This window comes from Acomys russatus, chromosome 21 (genome assembly GCF_903995435.1).
Source record: "Acomys russatus chromosome 21, mAcoRus1.1, whole genome shotgun sequence".
Lineage (NCBI taxonomy): Eukaryota > Metazoa > Chordata > Mammalia > Rodentia > Muridae > Acomys > Acomys russatus.
Window position 1 is genome coordinate 32,415,901 of NC_067157.1, and position 14,214 is coordinate 32,430,114.

At 43.7% G+C, this 14,214-nt stretch overlaps 1 protein-coding gene across 1 annotated transcript in view; it reads right to left on the bottom strand.

The window, feature by feature from the left end:
- Positions 1–8,851: 8,851 nt before the first annotated feature.
- Ahi1 (Abelson helper integration site 1) overlaps positions 8,852–14,214 on the bottom strand; it is a 127,523-nt gene continuing 122,160 nt past the window's right edge. The window contains exon 23 of the mRNA XM_051164304.1: positions 8,852–9,007. Within this exon, the coding sequence (XP_051020261.1) occupies positions 9,005–9,007 (3 nt within the window). The 3' untranslated portion in view covers positions 8,852–9,004. The remainder of the gene's footprint in view (positions 9,008–14,214) is intronic.

Here is a 14,214-nt window from a genome sequence, read left to right on the forward strand (position 1 = left end):
AAAAGATTACATCCACATTTGAAGATCATGTTTTTATGTAAATAAGAGTTGTTCAGACTGCCCTAGGGGTGTGAGGAATGCCATCCAAGGTGAGGGCTCTGAGGTGGAGTCCTAGCTTCAGTGACACACTGAGATGGCCGACTGGGAGGCTTATAAGAGCTTAACTACTGTTAACTATGCTGACGCCACCGGCTGATTCAGGCAGAGGAGATGAAGAAAGGGACCTGAAAACTGGAAAGGGGAAGAGTGTGAAAGAGTAGAGAATTGAAAAGGGAAGAAAGCTGTGATCATGGCCAGGTGTAGCTGAAAAAAGCCTGACAGTGTTCCTAGAGCCTGTGAGCTGGGTGTGGTGGCACAGGCCTTTAATCTCAGCACTTCTGCGGCAGACGTGGGCGGATCTCTGAGAGTTCAAGGCCAGCCTGGTCTGCACGGTGAGAGCCTGTCTAAAAGAAAAAATAAAGAGGAAATAAAACAATAGCCTGTGATAGTGGCCATGTAGGTAGAAATGAAAGGACCATACCTAAGAAATGGGTGCTAATGCAGCTGTATTACTGGTTTGGTATTACATTCCACTTGGCTGCTTCCTGTGCTGGGCTTCGAACCTAGGCCCTCCCACATGCTAGAGAAGTGCTGTCCAGTCCCTACATTTTAGTCTCTTTGTTGGGATTCCACAACCAGGTTAGTCACCATTTATTTTATTTTATTTTATTTTACCTTCCACTATCATGTGGAATCAGTGGTAAGTTCTGGGTATATGATAATTCTGGTATCATTCATTGTCAAAGGTCACCATGTATAGAGCAATGAGGGAGGAGGTCACGTTCCCATTTCCTAATTAGGAATGTTAGTGATATCTGTGATGAAAGTAGAGTCGTCGTCCGCCCCCCCCCCCCAATACCCCCAGTTACTGGGAAACCGTCTACCACCAGAACAGTTCAATGGCTTGAAGAAGCCGTGTCCTTGGAGGCATGGGAAACCCCGGACTGGGCAGAACATTGAGGTCCTTCCTTTGCCACGTGGGGTGACTCTAGTTATCCTTACCTTCAGATTCTCTCCTGTCACCTCCAAAGTGCCTGTGTTTCCTTCCAGTGTCCTGTGACCCTAGAGGAGTGGGGCTACCAGAGCCCCAGAACCAGCAGGAAAAGCCCAGTGCCATGAGGAATGACTAACGATGGGAGGGTTGAGCCTGGGGAGTGTCTAGAAAAGAGCTGCGCGTGGGAGTGTCTAGAAAGAAGCTGAGCGTGGGAGTGTCTAGAAAGGAGCTGAGCGTGGGACCGCCTAGAAGGAGTTGTGAGACAGCGTTTTATGAATGCGCTTCGGTCCTTCCAAGTTGGCGAGTTGATCTAATGAAATTTTAGGCTGCCCATTAATAGAATAATTAAGGGGAAAGTATAATTCACCAGCATTTGGACATCCCCACCGTCCCCCGCTAAAATCTATATAAAGCACGGAAGCAATTTGACTTTAATTTTGTCTTGCTTCTGAGATTGCAATTTAATTAGGTTTCTTCCATTCCTTTCCCCCCCTCTCAGCTCTCCCCCATTTCACCCCTTTTCCAGTTCATAGCCTCTATTTTCAGTATCACTGCATGCAAAATAAGGGTTTTTGAAGGGGCTCTTGAATTTTCTGTGTACCCCCTTTCTCCTCTGTCTAGAAAATGTAGCTTGCACGCTTAAAAGTGTTATTTGACTTCTGTTACAAGTTCACATTTCAAGCTAAAATGTACTCAAGCTGAAGACGTCAACAGGAACACAGGCACCTTTTCATAAGTGATTACTAGAGTGACTAGAAATGACTAAGGGGCACACGTGTAAGCAAGTCTTGCTGCCCTTCGGATGGGGGCCACGGAACGGCTCTTCTGATCATTTATTTCCATATTTTTTTCAGATGTCAGTAAGGAGTTTTCCTGTTTGGAAAGACTGCAGTGTGTGGTGGAGAAGCCCATGCTGGTCAGTAGTTGTTGAGTAAGTGACAAGAACTTGTGACTGGCTTGGAAATCCTGGGCCGGGGGTGGGGGGATGTCCTCCTGAAGAATACTGTTAAGGGGCTCAAGTTTGGTAATTCATGGGAAAGTTCTCTAAAAAACCACTGTGTGGTGGCAATCACGAGGGCCTTTCAAGGTGAACTGTCCTGGCTCAACCGCATCCAGCTCCTCTCAAGACAAAACAGGCGTCTAGGAACCAGCTGCTGAATAAATTAATGCAGATGTGCACACAAGCCTGTATACATACCTGAGAGCAGACAGATGTGCAAACGTCTTCAAGGGTCTCAAACTAAAAAAAAAATTTTTTTTACTTACATTTTCAGCTCTGGAAATTGAACCCTAGGCTTTGTGTGTGCCAAGCAAGTGCTCCAACCACTCTCTCTCTGTACCCAGTTGTTAAAAACAAAAATCTTACATGTGTGTAGAGAAATCAACTCCTCTGGTTATTGCTTTATTTACATGCCTACCAACTTTGAATTCTTGCTTACTTAGATTCGTATGTATGTATGTATGTATGTATGTATGTATGTATGTATGTATGTCATACTATGTAAGGGATGTTTACTTTTGACTGTGAACAGAGCTGGAAAAAAATGCAGCTTTATCACACTGTGACCCAAGAAACAACCTGTGTTGGAATTAGGAGTGGCTTCGCACTTAGCTGCATGTACTAAAGTACACTGGCCCACGTTCTAATTTTTTTTTTTTTTTGGTTTTTCGAGACAGGGTCTCTCTATGTAGCTTTGCTGTCCTGGATTCACTTTGTAGACCAGGCTGGCCTCGAACTCACAGAGATCCACCTGCCTCTGCCTCCTGAGTGCTGGGATTACAGGCATGCGCCACCACACCCGGCTTCCACGTTCTAATTTTGGAGGCTGAGGCAGGAGAATTGCAAATTTGAGGTCTGCCTGGACTACATAGTGAGCCCTTGCCTCCACAGAAACCAGCCAGACACCAAGATCTTCAGGTTTGTTTTCTAACCACCTTCTGAGTCTCCACAGTTTCCGAAGGTTTTTAGATCAGCCTTGGAGGGAGTTCGTGATGTGGAGAGGGGGTGAGACAAGGCTGCTTCCTCTAGTCATGATGACCTGGCTGCTTTCTCACCTCTTTCCCACCGAGCAGGATCCAGCTTCATCTCTTCCATCTGGGACCTTTCTCTCTTCCTGACACTTTGAGATACTCAGCTCTGGATGGGTCAGGTTCTCGTGTGCATGAACTGAAAGACTCTGAATTCTCCTAGGGATCCCAACAAGCTCTGTACATTTGTACAGTGTGACTCTCACCTTGCAGATGGTCGCTCCATTTTTCCAGCAAAGGGCAGGGCCTCCTCATTTACCATGGCTTCTCTCTCTCTCTCTCTCTCTCTCTCTCTCTCTCTCTCTCTCTCTCTCTCTCATCTGTTCATCTCTCACATGTGTTCACCCACGTGTGTACATTTATATTTTGAGACATGCTCTCACAGAACCCGGAGCTACCCTTTTCAGTTAGACTAGCTAGCGAGGAAGCCCCTGGGATCCTTGTCTGTGCTCCCCAGAACTGGGCTGCCAGTGAGTGCTACCTGGTACAGCTCTCCTCTCTGTGGGTGCCCGGGATCTACATTCCATAACCCTGTTAGGAAATGGAAAAGATCTTGTTAGGATCCATTTTAATGATAAAAAAAAGTATGCTTCTCTGAACCTTCAAATTTCAGAAGAGGGTGCTAAGCAAATATAGCCTTATTCATATGAAAAGGAGTTTTCTAAGAGGTTTCCAAAACTGATTCAATTCTCCCACAGGACAATCCCCAATGCCAAGCACCTTGTGGGGCAAGGGTGGAGCACACTGTGTCATCCCCCGAGAGGGAGCTGTTCCTATTTGGGAAGATGACCCACACAGCACGAAGCAAGTCAGGTTTATTTCTTGAGCCCAGATTGTTTGTTTCTACGTTCTAGGTATTTTTGAGATTGAAAGAGACAAATTGATCCTGGATACAAGGAACCCTGAAGTCACGTTTGAGAAGAAAAACTATCTTCACTTGGCATGCTTGTGGGTCAGCAACCACTGTAGTCTGTAACAGTCTGTTGCAAGCTCAGTGAATGTTTCAGTTTGCCAGAGCTGTCATGATAAATTAATTACAGGATGTTGCAGAAATGGCAAGGCTCCAGCAGCAGCTTGCATGGTTTAATATAGACCCATTTCCCCATTTCAATGTATTTGTGGTTAGATAAATCCTCAGAAATTTACAGCTGCTATAGACTAGTGTATTATGTAGTCTGCCTGCACACATAAGTGTAGTAAGAGCTGATGTTCTTAAAGCACATAGCTTTGACTGACATTCCTTTCCACCATGAGATACTTAGCTGCATCCACACAGACCTCTGAGCAGCAGTCAGGGCTGGTTAGAGGCATGGGGGCTTGGCCACCCTTCACTTACACTGACTGTAGTTCAGAAAAATCTGTGAGGCATTTATATTTGTTCACATTCCTGTGAGCAAATTTAGCACCCACAAAAAAGCCAACTGATTCTCTTTTAAAAACACCAAAAACTGAACTGAATCTACCAAGCTTTTCTCCAGGGAACCTTCTTCCTTCAGTCTTCTCATTTTTTTTAACCTTCCGTTGCTTCCCCCACCTCTTTCAATAAGTTCTTTTCCTAGATGTCTTATCCTCCCTCCCGCTCTTATTTTCATTAAGCAAACCATCTCCGTTCCAAGGACAGCTAAGAAAGTGTCCTTTGGTTGGCAGGCGCTCGTGCGTTGTCTATAAGAACTCCACTCTTACAATTTCTTGTTTCCTATGCTCTCTCTGTCCTGGAGAAGAATCAAGTGGTGAATTAAGTTAGAGTACACCAACATTAGCTTGCTGGCTACCTTCAGAGTCAACACTGATGCACGCCAGCAGTTAAGCCATTTTGAGCTGAGTCATGAGAGTTGAGAAAAAGGAATTACGAATTATTACACGCACGTCTCCCCCTTTTTTAGATTGGACAAATAACACTGTAGACGCTTGCTAGTAACCATATCAAGTTTTTGAGGCCAAACTAACCTGTCCATGAACAGTGTGAACTTGGAGGTGCTGAAGAGGAAGACTAGAAAGGGGAGCTTGCTCACAGGTTGTTCTTAGATGTGAGAGGGATCCAAAGGCAGCAAGCATTCTTTGCGTTTACAAAACAAATGTTTTTTATGTTGTCCAGTTCCCGCCTTAGCTTAAAGCATTCCCTATTCAGCTTAGTAACTAGAGCGGAAGAGCAATGGTGAATGAAGTGCCTCATTACTAACTTTACTTTCTGGGTCTCTGCAGAGAGGAGCTGTCTGCTGCCGCCCACTGAGCCCATTGTGAGCCTTAAGTGATGCCGACATTCACTGCTCCTGCAGATAATTGGATCCATCCACAGATCCGGGCTCTTCAGTCAACACAACCTTGATTGACACTCTGCTTGATGTTTTTATTATGCTTTATATGACTGGAATGGCGCCTTTTCTGTTTCATGAATGTTACTGTACATGTAATTAGTTTGATTCTACAGTACCCATTACTTCAGGAGACATAAGGGCTCTGGTGTGGAGTAAGGGGTGGCTAAAAATAACTATAGGGTGCACAAATGGCCAGCTTTAGAAACAATTTTCACGTAGGTATATACAAATTTTTAGACCTTGGCGGAATGTGGCTCTAGTCACATGTGGGGCAGTCTCCAACTTGAAATGCTGATCTGTTTGTCTTCTACAGCACACAAGGACCTGCAAAGGCGTCTGCTCCTTCGCAGTACACTTAGCACAGGCACTTACAGGCTGTGCGCCTGGGAGAGCTACTTACTTAACTTCAGAGCCTTGAGCTGCTTATTGTAAAACAGGGAGGTTCTGTGTCCCTCAAAGATCTGATGCAAAGGGAAATGGAGATTATGTGTAATAATAAAAAATGAAGATCTGGGAAATATTTCCTGTAGTCAAATTTAGTTGGGTAAAAACTGATAACATAAAATAAAAATATTTCTACTGGGGCTGGAGAGATGGCTCAGTGGTTAAGAGCACTGGCTGCTCTTTCAAAGGTCTTGAGTTCAATTCCCAGCAACCACATGGTGGCTCACAACCATCTGTAATAAGATCTAGCGCCCTTTGTACATGCATACAGAACACTGTATACATAATAAATAAATAAATCTTTTAAAAATTTTCTACTATTTTACTAACACCATAGAGGCCTCAGATGGAAATCAACTAAAATATATAAAATTATCACTAATTTTTGCTATCATTTTATAGTCTTATTGTTCCTTTTTTTTCTTTCTCAAGACAGGGTCTCTCTGTGTAGCCTTGGCTATCCTGAACTTGCTTTGTAGACCAGGCTGGCCTCGAACTCACAGCGATCTAACTGCCTCTGCCTCCCGAGTGCTGGGATTAAAGGCGTGCGCCCCACCACCCAGCTTATCTTCTTAAATAATTAACATATGACAAAAGGGACACGTCATATTTAGCTATAACATGTGACTTCTGGGTATAGTTGTGCTGAAATTCCTAGAGAGAACATGCCACAAATAAAATTTTACAGTAACTCTTGAGTTTACAAGTTAAACCCAGTAACGTTTTTGTGTGCTAGAAACCATGCATAAAACTTCATATGTAGCAAGTGCTAGCTTGTTAAAATATTAATTTTAGTTAAAATATACATTTTATACCAAAAATTGCATTTATGTTAATATCCCATGATTGAAATCTTATAAAAACTTAATTTTTTTAGGTGGCTGAGGAGATGGCCTGATGGATGAAATACTTGCCATGCAAACATGAAACCTAGAATTTGGGTCCCTAGGACCCATGTAAATGCCACTGGGTGGGTATGCCAGTTGTACACAGGTGCATCCACACACATACTGGCAAAATATCTTGGGTTTTTATCATACTCTTCAAGTTTTGAAAATCTTATTCACAGTATAGTTTTGATACTGCACACATTGTGATACAGAGATGGTGTCAAACTGTTCATCTGAACAGATAGTAATAATGATAAAAAGTTACTAAAAAACATATGTGCTATAAATCCAGTGGCTGTGCTGTCTTAGTTCACGCAGGAGTACAGGCAGGAGCTAGCACCTGCGGTGTGCTAACAGTGCTTCTCAGCATCATCATGGGTGTGACCCTGAGGCTCACACTGGCCAACCCCAAGACAGTCTGCTTTTCCTGGCACGAGGCTCATCTTACTGTTGTCTTCAGTAGGTGCAATAAAAAAATAATCCTTTAACTTTCACATGAACATGAAGATCTCAGCAAATGCTTGGCTCCTCCAATATCTTTCCATTAGTCTTGTTGATTTTCTCTTTGGTGAATTTAAAACTGAAATCGGAGAACTAACATGCCTCTCGAAATCATGTGACCCATATGAATGCTGAATGGTCAAGGGGCTTACCTGTCATTGCAGGCTCAGAAGGCCTAACATCAACCCAGGGCCTTCACACTCAAGTATGTGAATGAATGCTCACCTGTGTGCCCACACACACAAATATGTAAACACACACACATGGAAAAGAAAAAAAAAATCACAAGCTGAAATGGTAGGGACACATTTATTTATTTATTTATTTTACTTTTATCAAGCAGTACACTCACGAGACAGAAAAGAAGTGTGGACAGCTTGACTTAGCTCTGGTCCAAAGGCACCTGGAGCACGGACATACACAACCAGAAGGATGCCAGCTTGGCACTGACAGAAGAAACTTCGGTGCTTTGGGCTGTGAGCTTCAGCGGTTTTCAGTGCCATGCTGCACACTTTTGAAAACTCTTTTAATAACAACAATACGATGAAGCTTCTCAACAGCAGGGCCATGTTTACCACTTTTACGACATGTGCATGGATAAGAGCCAAATATATTTGTACTAGAAGCTATTTCATGCTGGCCCATCTGGACACATTTACACCTCAGTGCTCAACACAGCTTTTCTCACTTCTTATTTCAATGAGATCAATTGTCTACTTTGGTAAATAAGTTTTTCAAACGTTACCACAGGCTCTGACCCTGTTGGGGTTACATGTCTTACTTACAGACTTATCTCGTAGCTGAGGGAAGGGGGAGTCAAGAACCAAGAAGGCCACATGGCAATGGCCCTGTGGCTCTGGAAATAAAGACAGATAGCGCTGTGTAATAACTTAAAAACAAATACTCAGACTAAAATAAATATCAAAGAATTTATATCCATATATTACTTATATGCTTAAATATGAACTGCCTTTAAAAAATAGAAATAACTTTGGTTCACCATTGCCAGTCCAGACAAACCCCTCTCGGTGTAGGCTGACTTACACGTATGAGTCACTCAAAGCAATGTGAACACCTAGTTCTTCACAGCAGATGCGTCTTGTAAAGCCTGGTTACTGGGGCTGGTCGAATGCGCAATGTTGGGAGGCTGCTTGGTTTTTACAGTTAACTTCAAAAGCAGACACACTGCACTCTGAGCAGCACATCACACCTATGGCCACGTCACACCTACGGCCACATGACAGACATGGCGACACTGGATGGTGACTTAGCGGGCAGGTCAATAATGTGTACACTTTTTTTTTTTTTTTTTTTTTTTTTGTTTTTCGAGACAGGGTCTCTCTGCGTAGCCTTGGCCATCCTGGACTCATTTTGTAGACCAGGCTGGCCTCGAACTCACAGCGATCCACCTGCCTCTGCCTCCCGAGTGCTGGGATTAAAGGCGTGCGCCACCACGCCCGGCTTAATGTGTACACTTTTATTCACGTCTGCTGAGCAGTGGTTCTGGGCTCCTCTTTGTTGGTTTTCCAGCAGCAGCAGCAGTAAATTTTGATGTATCTACTAATAGCACAAGTCCAATGCTCTGACCACTAACACTCACAATGGTTTACAACAATTAAACCCAGAGGCCACAGTGAATTTTTATTTTTTTTTTACAGCCAACCTCACTTCAGAATTTTCTAAGGTCAATAAACAGCAGATGCTTCTTTTCATCCAAAATCCGAAGAGAAATCCACTTGGCTTAGCTTTACATTTCTATTCATCTGGTTGCTTCTTCATTCGTTTCCAACTTTTTACTAGGGAGAGAAGCACACAAAGCTAGTGAACAGTGTTTTCCGGGTGCCGCCTGCACAGCCATCCACACACCACACACAGTAACAGAAGAGCTATGCTAGCTTAGCTGTGTTATGCTTTGCCCTCCAAGCATACTGCCCACATCTCTGCGTATCATTAGCAACCGCACTGACTGTTCCTGCATCGACAAGCTAACACGAGCACAAAAATTTCTCAAGAGTAGATGCAACAGCTCCAAGATGAGGCGGATATTAAAGGAGGTGGCTGGCAAGGGCAGGGTTCTCTGCTTCGTCCCAGTCCCACAAGTACACGGAGACAGGCGGCCATTTCCATGCAGGCTCTCTCGTTTACTCCACTGTCTGTGTCTAATTTCAAACCTGGGCTAATTACTATATTTTTACACTATATGAGAGAAGGTGTACTGTGTTTCTGATTGACTGTGACAGTGATAGCAGACACAATTTTGGGATACAACAAATCAAATTATTTCTAAATCTCAAGGGCCAGCATGCAGGTGTTGCCTTCTTAGAGGCCACAGTGGGGTTTGTGCTGGCCTGCTCAGTGTCACCATTCATGTAGCCCAGCTGATCATCTGGGCTTAAACATCCCTGACCTCTGCTCCAGTCAGAGGCCACAACACTGGCCTGTCCTCAGAAACAAGCTGCCTTTGGAACAGTGGCACTAGGCTAGGTTACCTCATAGGCCACCTGTGAGAAAAGCTGACACACGTGGCAGGCAAGGGCACAGGCTAGTCACTCCCCAGTGACTCAAGAGGAAGGCAAACACTTGTGTTTTTCAAAACAGGCCTTATCACCTGGTGGTGGCACACGCCTTTAATGCCCGCACTCGGGAGGCAGAAGCAGGCAGATGGATGTGAGTTCGAGCCCAGCCTGGTCTACAAAGTGAGTCCAGGACAGCCAAGGCTACACAGAGATATCCTGTCTCAAACAACAACAACAACAACAACAACAACAACACAAACAACAACAACAACACAAACAAACAAACACCCAAAACAAAACAGGCCTTATCTTAAGAACATGTTACATTGGTTTTTTTTTCCATGTGAGAAAAATTTATACTCAAGGTTTGTAAAAATGCTGTTGTCTATTTCTGTTCTTGATTTTAAATTTGTTAAGTGTAATTACACAGATAAATTCCTGTTACCTAGAGAAGTATAAGCTCAGAATCAGGTCCAGGTGAAGCTCATGAAAGCAGCTGCTGAAGTGTAAAGTGGGACAGATACAACAGCAATAGGAAGAGTCTGGAAAGTCATTTCTGTTATTACATGTATACAGGGAGTGAATGTGACACTGTCCTCCAATTAGGGACTGATGAGAGTGGGGAAGAGTGTAGTAAAGGTTCAAGTAATTGCAGGGTACAACTCACATAGAGACCTGAAAACCTGCAAAGTATAGAGAGGCGAACACAGGTCTTACAGGAACAAGAGAACACAACAGACAAGAGGGAGGGAGGGATTCGTGCTGAAAACAGTGCAAAAAGAAGGAAGAGGGACAGAAAAGGGAGGGTGGCAAAAGGAGACACACAGCTGGAAGTCAGCGAGAGGGCTCTGCAGGTGCAGAAGATAGATGTAGGGCAAGCGGAAGGCGGCAGGTATGAAAAGTAAACAGAGAAGGCAGGAGAAACCCGCGAGGCCACCCCAAGGAAGCTTAGCAAAAGCTCCAGCAGCAGCAGAGGCCTTCAAGGAACTGTGCCGACTGTCAAGAGGAAGGGGTAACCGTCTGTGAGCAGGGTGAGGGAGGCAGAAGGGGAAGTCATGCATGCACCACGGGCTACTCAGACAGTGGTACACTTGGTACAGAGCAGGGCCTACAAAGCCAGGACACAGCCCAGGGATGAGGTCCCATCCACCCAGGAACACAATTCTGAGGCGTCTTCACACAGAGTAGGCCCATAGCTAGCACAGGACAGAAACAGAAAGCTTCAAAAGCCCCTTAACACACAAAGAGAAAGGAGAATCTATATAGCAAGGTTATGAAAATGAATATGAAACCAGGCTGCTGTTTGTATAAACAGTGAGATTCAGTAGAAAGCTGGGCTTTATGTCAGAAGAAACGGAACCTCGTCCTTACTCCCAGGTGCGCCTCTGTGCTGAGCTCCAGGCTTGGTGCTGGGGAGCAGAAGATGCCAGCATGCCCAGACCTTGTAAGCACTCAAGACCTTGCAATCCAGGCAGAGCCCTCAACTGAGAGGCAGAAACACAACCCGCTTACGGGACTCTGTGTTTTGAGACCCTGGGCCTTGGGTTCTTGTGTGGAAAGAATAGATCATGTTAGACACCTCTGAAATTATGTTCATTTAGAAAGGAACATTAAAGTAGTGTGAAAACACTGAGTAGAAAAAAAAGGGAAATACATTGATAAAAATGAAAAACAATAACCACAGCCTTAACACTTAGATGCCGAACTCACACCTGCTGATGCACACTCCTCAATGCACACAACAATGAACTCACACCTGGTGATGCACACTTCTCAGTGGTACAGACACAGACAGTAGACTCACACCTGCTGATGCTCAATGTACACACACAGTGGACTCACACCTGTTGATGCACACTGCTCAATGCACATGCATAGACAGTAGACTGACACCTGTTGATACACACTGCTCAAGGATTACACAGTAGACTCACACCTGCTGATGCACACTGCTCAATGAACACACACAGAGTGGACTCACACCTGCTGATGCACACTGGTCAAGGGCACACACGTATGCTGACTATTCTATTTGTCTTCCAGATTTGCCATCACATCTTTCCAACATCTGTAGATGCACACTTTCAAAGGTACGTATGTGCCGAGTATTTATTCCTGCCTTCCAGACTTATCAATTACATCTTTCCACTCACATAAGAACACTTTTCTCAGATGAATAATGAGTACCTGAAATCTATCACAGAAGCGCTTCCCATTTAATAAATTCTCCCTAGAGGAGCAGAATCCACCGAAACAACTTTGACTGTGTAACGGTCTCTCTCTGTCCCTGTCCCAGGTTTAGCCATCAGCCTCCTCTCTAAGAGGCAAATCAACAGATCGAGGCGGAGTTATTTTAACCAATGCTTTGCTCATACAGACTGAATTAGAAAAATTTTCTAAACATGTATTTGAAGGCATTTTAACTGGATCTCTCCCTTGTCTTCAAATATTATCCTACTGTCAGGTCAAAGGGCATGTTTATTTTTGAGGCTGGGTTTCACTAATTTGCCAGAATAGCTTTGACTTCTTGGGATCCTGTCATTTTCCACCTTAGAGCACTAGGAACTGGGACGACAGACAAACCCCATCACATCTGTCTATGAAGAATTTTGAAAACCACGGCCCTCACATGTCCCCTTTTATGGAAATAAAAACAAACTTACTACCATGCTGGCATCCATGAAGAATGAATGGATTGCACACAGGGACATGCATATGCTTAAGAGCTTAGCCTGCTCCCTTGTATTGTTATAAAACTTATTTCCTAAATTTTGAAACTTACTGTCACTGGGCATGGTGCCGCATGCCTTTAATCCCAGCACTCAAGAGGCAGAGGCAGGTGGATGATTGTGAATTCGAGGCCAGCCTGGTCTACAAAGGGAGTCCAGGACAGCCAAGGCACACACAGAGAGACCCTATCTCGAAAAACCAAACCAAACCAAACCAAACCAAACAAAAAAACAAAAAACAAACCTTACTGTCATTTTTTGATAAAATTAATATCTAACTGTGCTGTTTTACTTTTCATTTCACAAATTTGATGACTGCTAAAGGAAACATTTTTCATGTTTACTGCCAAATATTTATTCTTTTAATAACATCTCCTTATCTTCTTCAGTTTTCTTAGTGATTTGTTTCTTGTTTTGATGATTTCTTGGAGCTTTCTATATGCTACAGGTACCAATCCTTTAGGTAAAATTCTTCTCCAGCCCAGCTATTATTTAAAAACTTTATCAGCCCACATATTCTTTCTTTAAAAACAAATTTACTTTTATTTTATGGGTATGAGTGTTTTGCCTGTATGGATGTCTACCATAGGAGGAGAGAACAGGGTATTGGGTCCTGGAACTGGAGCTATAGACAGTTGCAAGTTGCTGTGTGCCTGCTGGGAGCTGGACCTGAGTCCTCTGCAAAAGCAGCAAGTACTCTTAACTGCTGAGCCATCTTCCCAGGCACCAGTTTTTCATTTGTGACATGCATAATTTAAAAATTTCCATTATATAAATCCAAACATCTGTCCTTGCTGGACATAGTGGCATGCGGCTATAGTTTCAGGTTCTTAGAAGCTAAGGATGAATGCTTGAGGCCAAGAGTCTGAGGACAGTCTAGGAAACAGGAACTTCCCTTCCCCTAAAAAAACCAAACCACTACTACAACAAAAACAACCAAACAAAACCCCAGAAAAAACCAGAAATGTTTTCTAAATCCAACATCACGATTATATAAAAACCATCCTAGGATATTTAGTTACTCATCTGAATTTTATTTATAAGTAGATTTATTTAGTTCTTTTCTTTTCTTTTTTTTTTTTTTTTTTTTTTTTTTTTTTTTTGGCTTTTTGAGACAGGGTTTCCCTGTGTAGCCTTGGCTGTCCTGGACTTGCTTTGTAGACCAGGCTGGCCTCAAACTCACAGTGATCTGCCTGCCTCTGCCTCCAGAATGCTGGGATTAAAGGCGTGCACCACCATGTCCAGCTTTAGTTTTTTTAAATTAAAAAAGTTCTGGAAACTGAGTCTAATTCTAGAACTCAACTAATGTCAGTGTGTGGGCGTGGTTAGAACTGCAACACTGAACTTTTTTTTTCCAACAAACTTCTGCCTACGAGACGATAAAGTGTCCTGACAGGCTTCCCTCCATTTCTTAGGCCCACCCACCCCTATCATGTCCCCAAGGGCCCATCTTAGAGGTAAATGTGGTCTACCTGTCAAGGCTAAATCATGAATCAGGCTTGCTTCCTCAGGACCCAAGCCTCCTCTCACACCGGAAGGGCTTTCAAGTGGCTCTCCCCTCTCGGCTCACAGACACTCTCGTCATTCCCTCTGTACAGAGATCGCTATACACGAGCTTTCTACTTGGTACTGCACAGTCTGTTTCTCTGTTTACAGGCCAGAATTTTGGAGGGAGAGACTACTCTGGTGGTCTTTTCCTTCCAGGCTGAAGGCAGGCTGATCTACGCATCTAGGGTTCTCCATCAACACTTCCTCCAA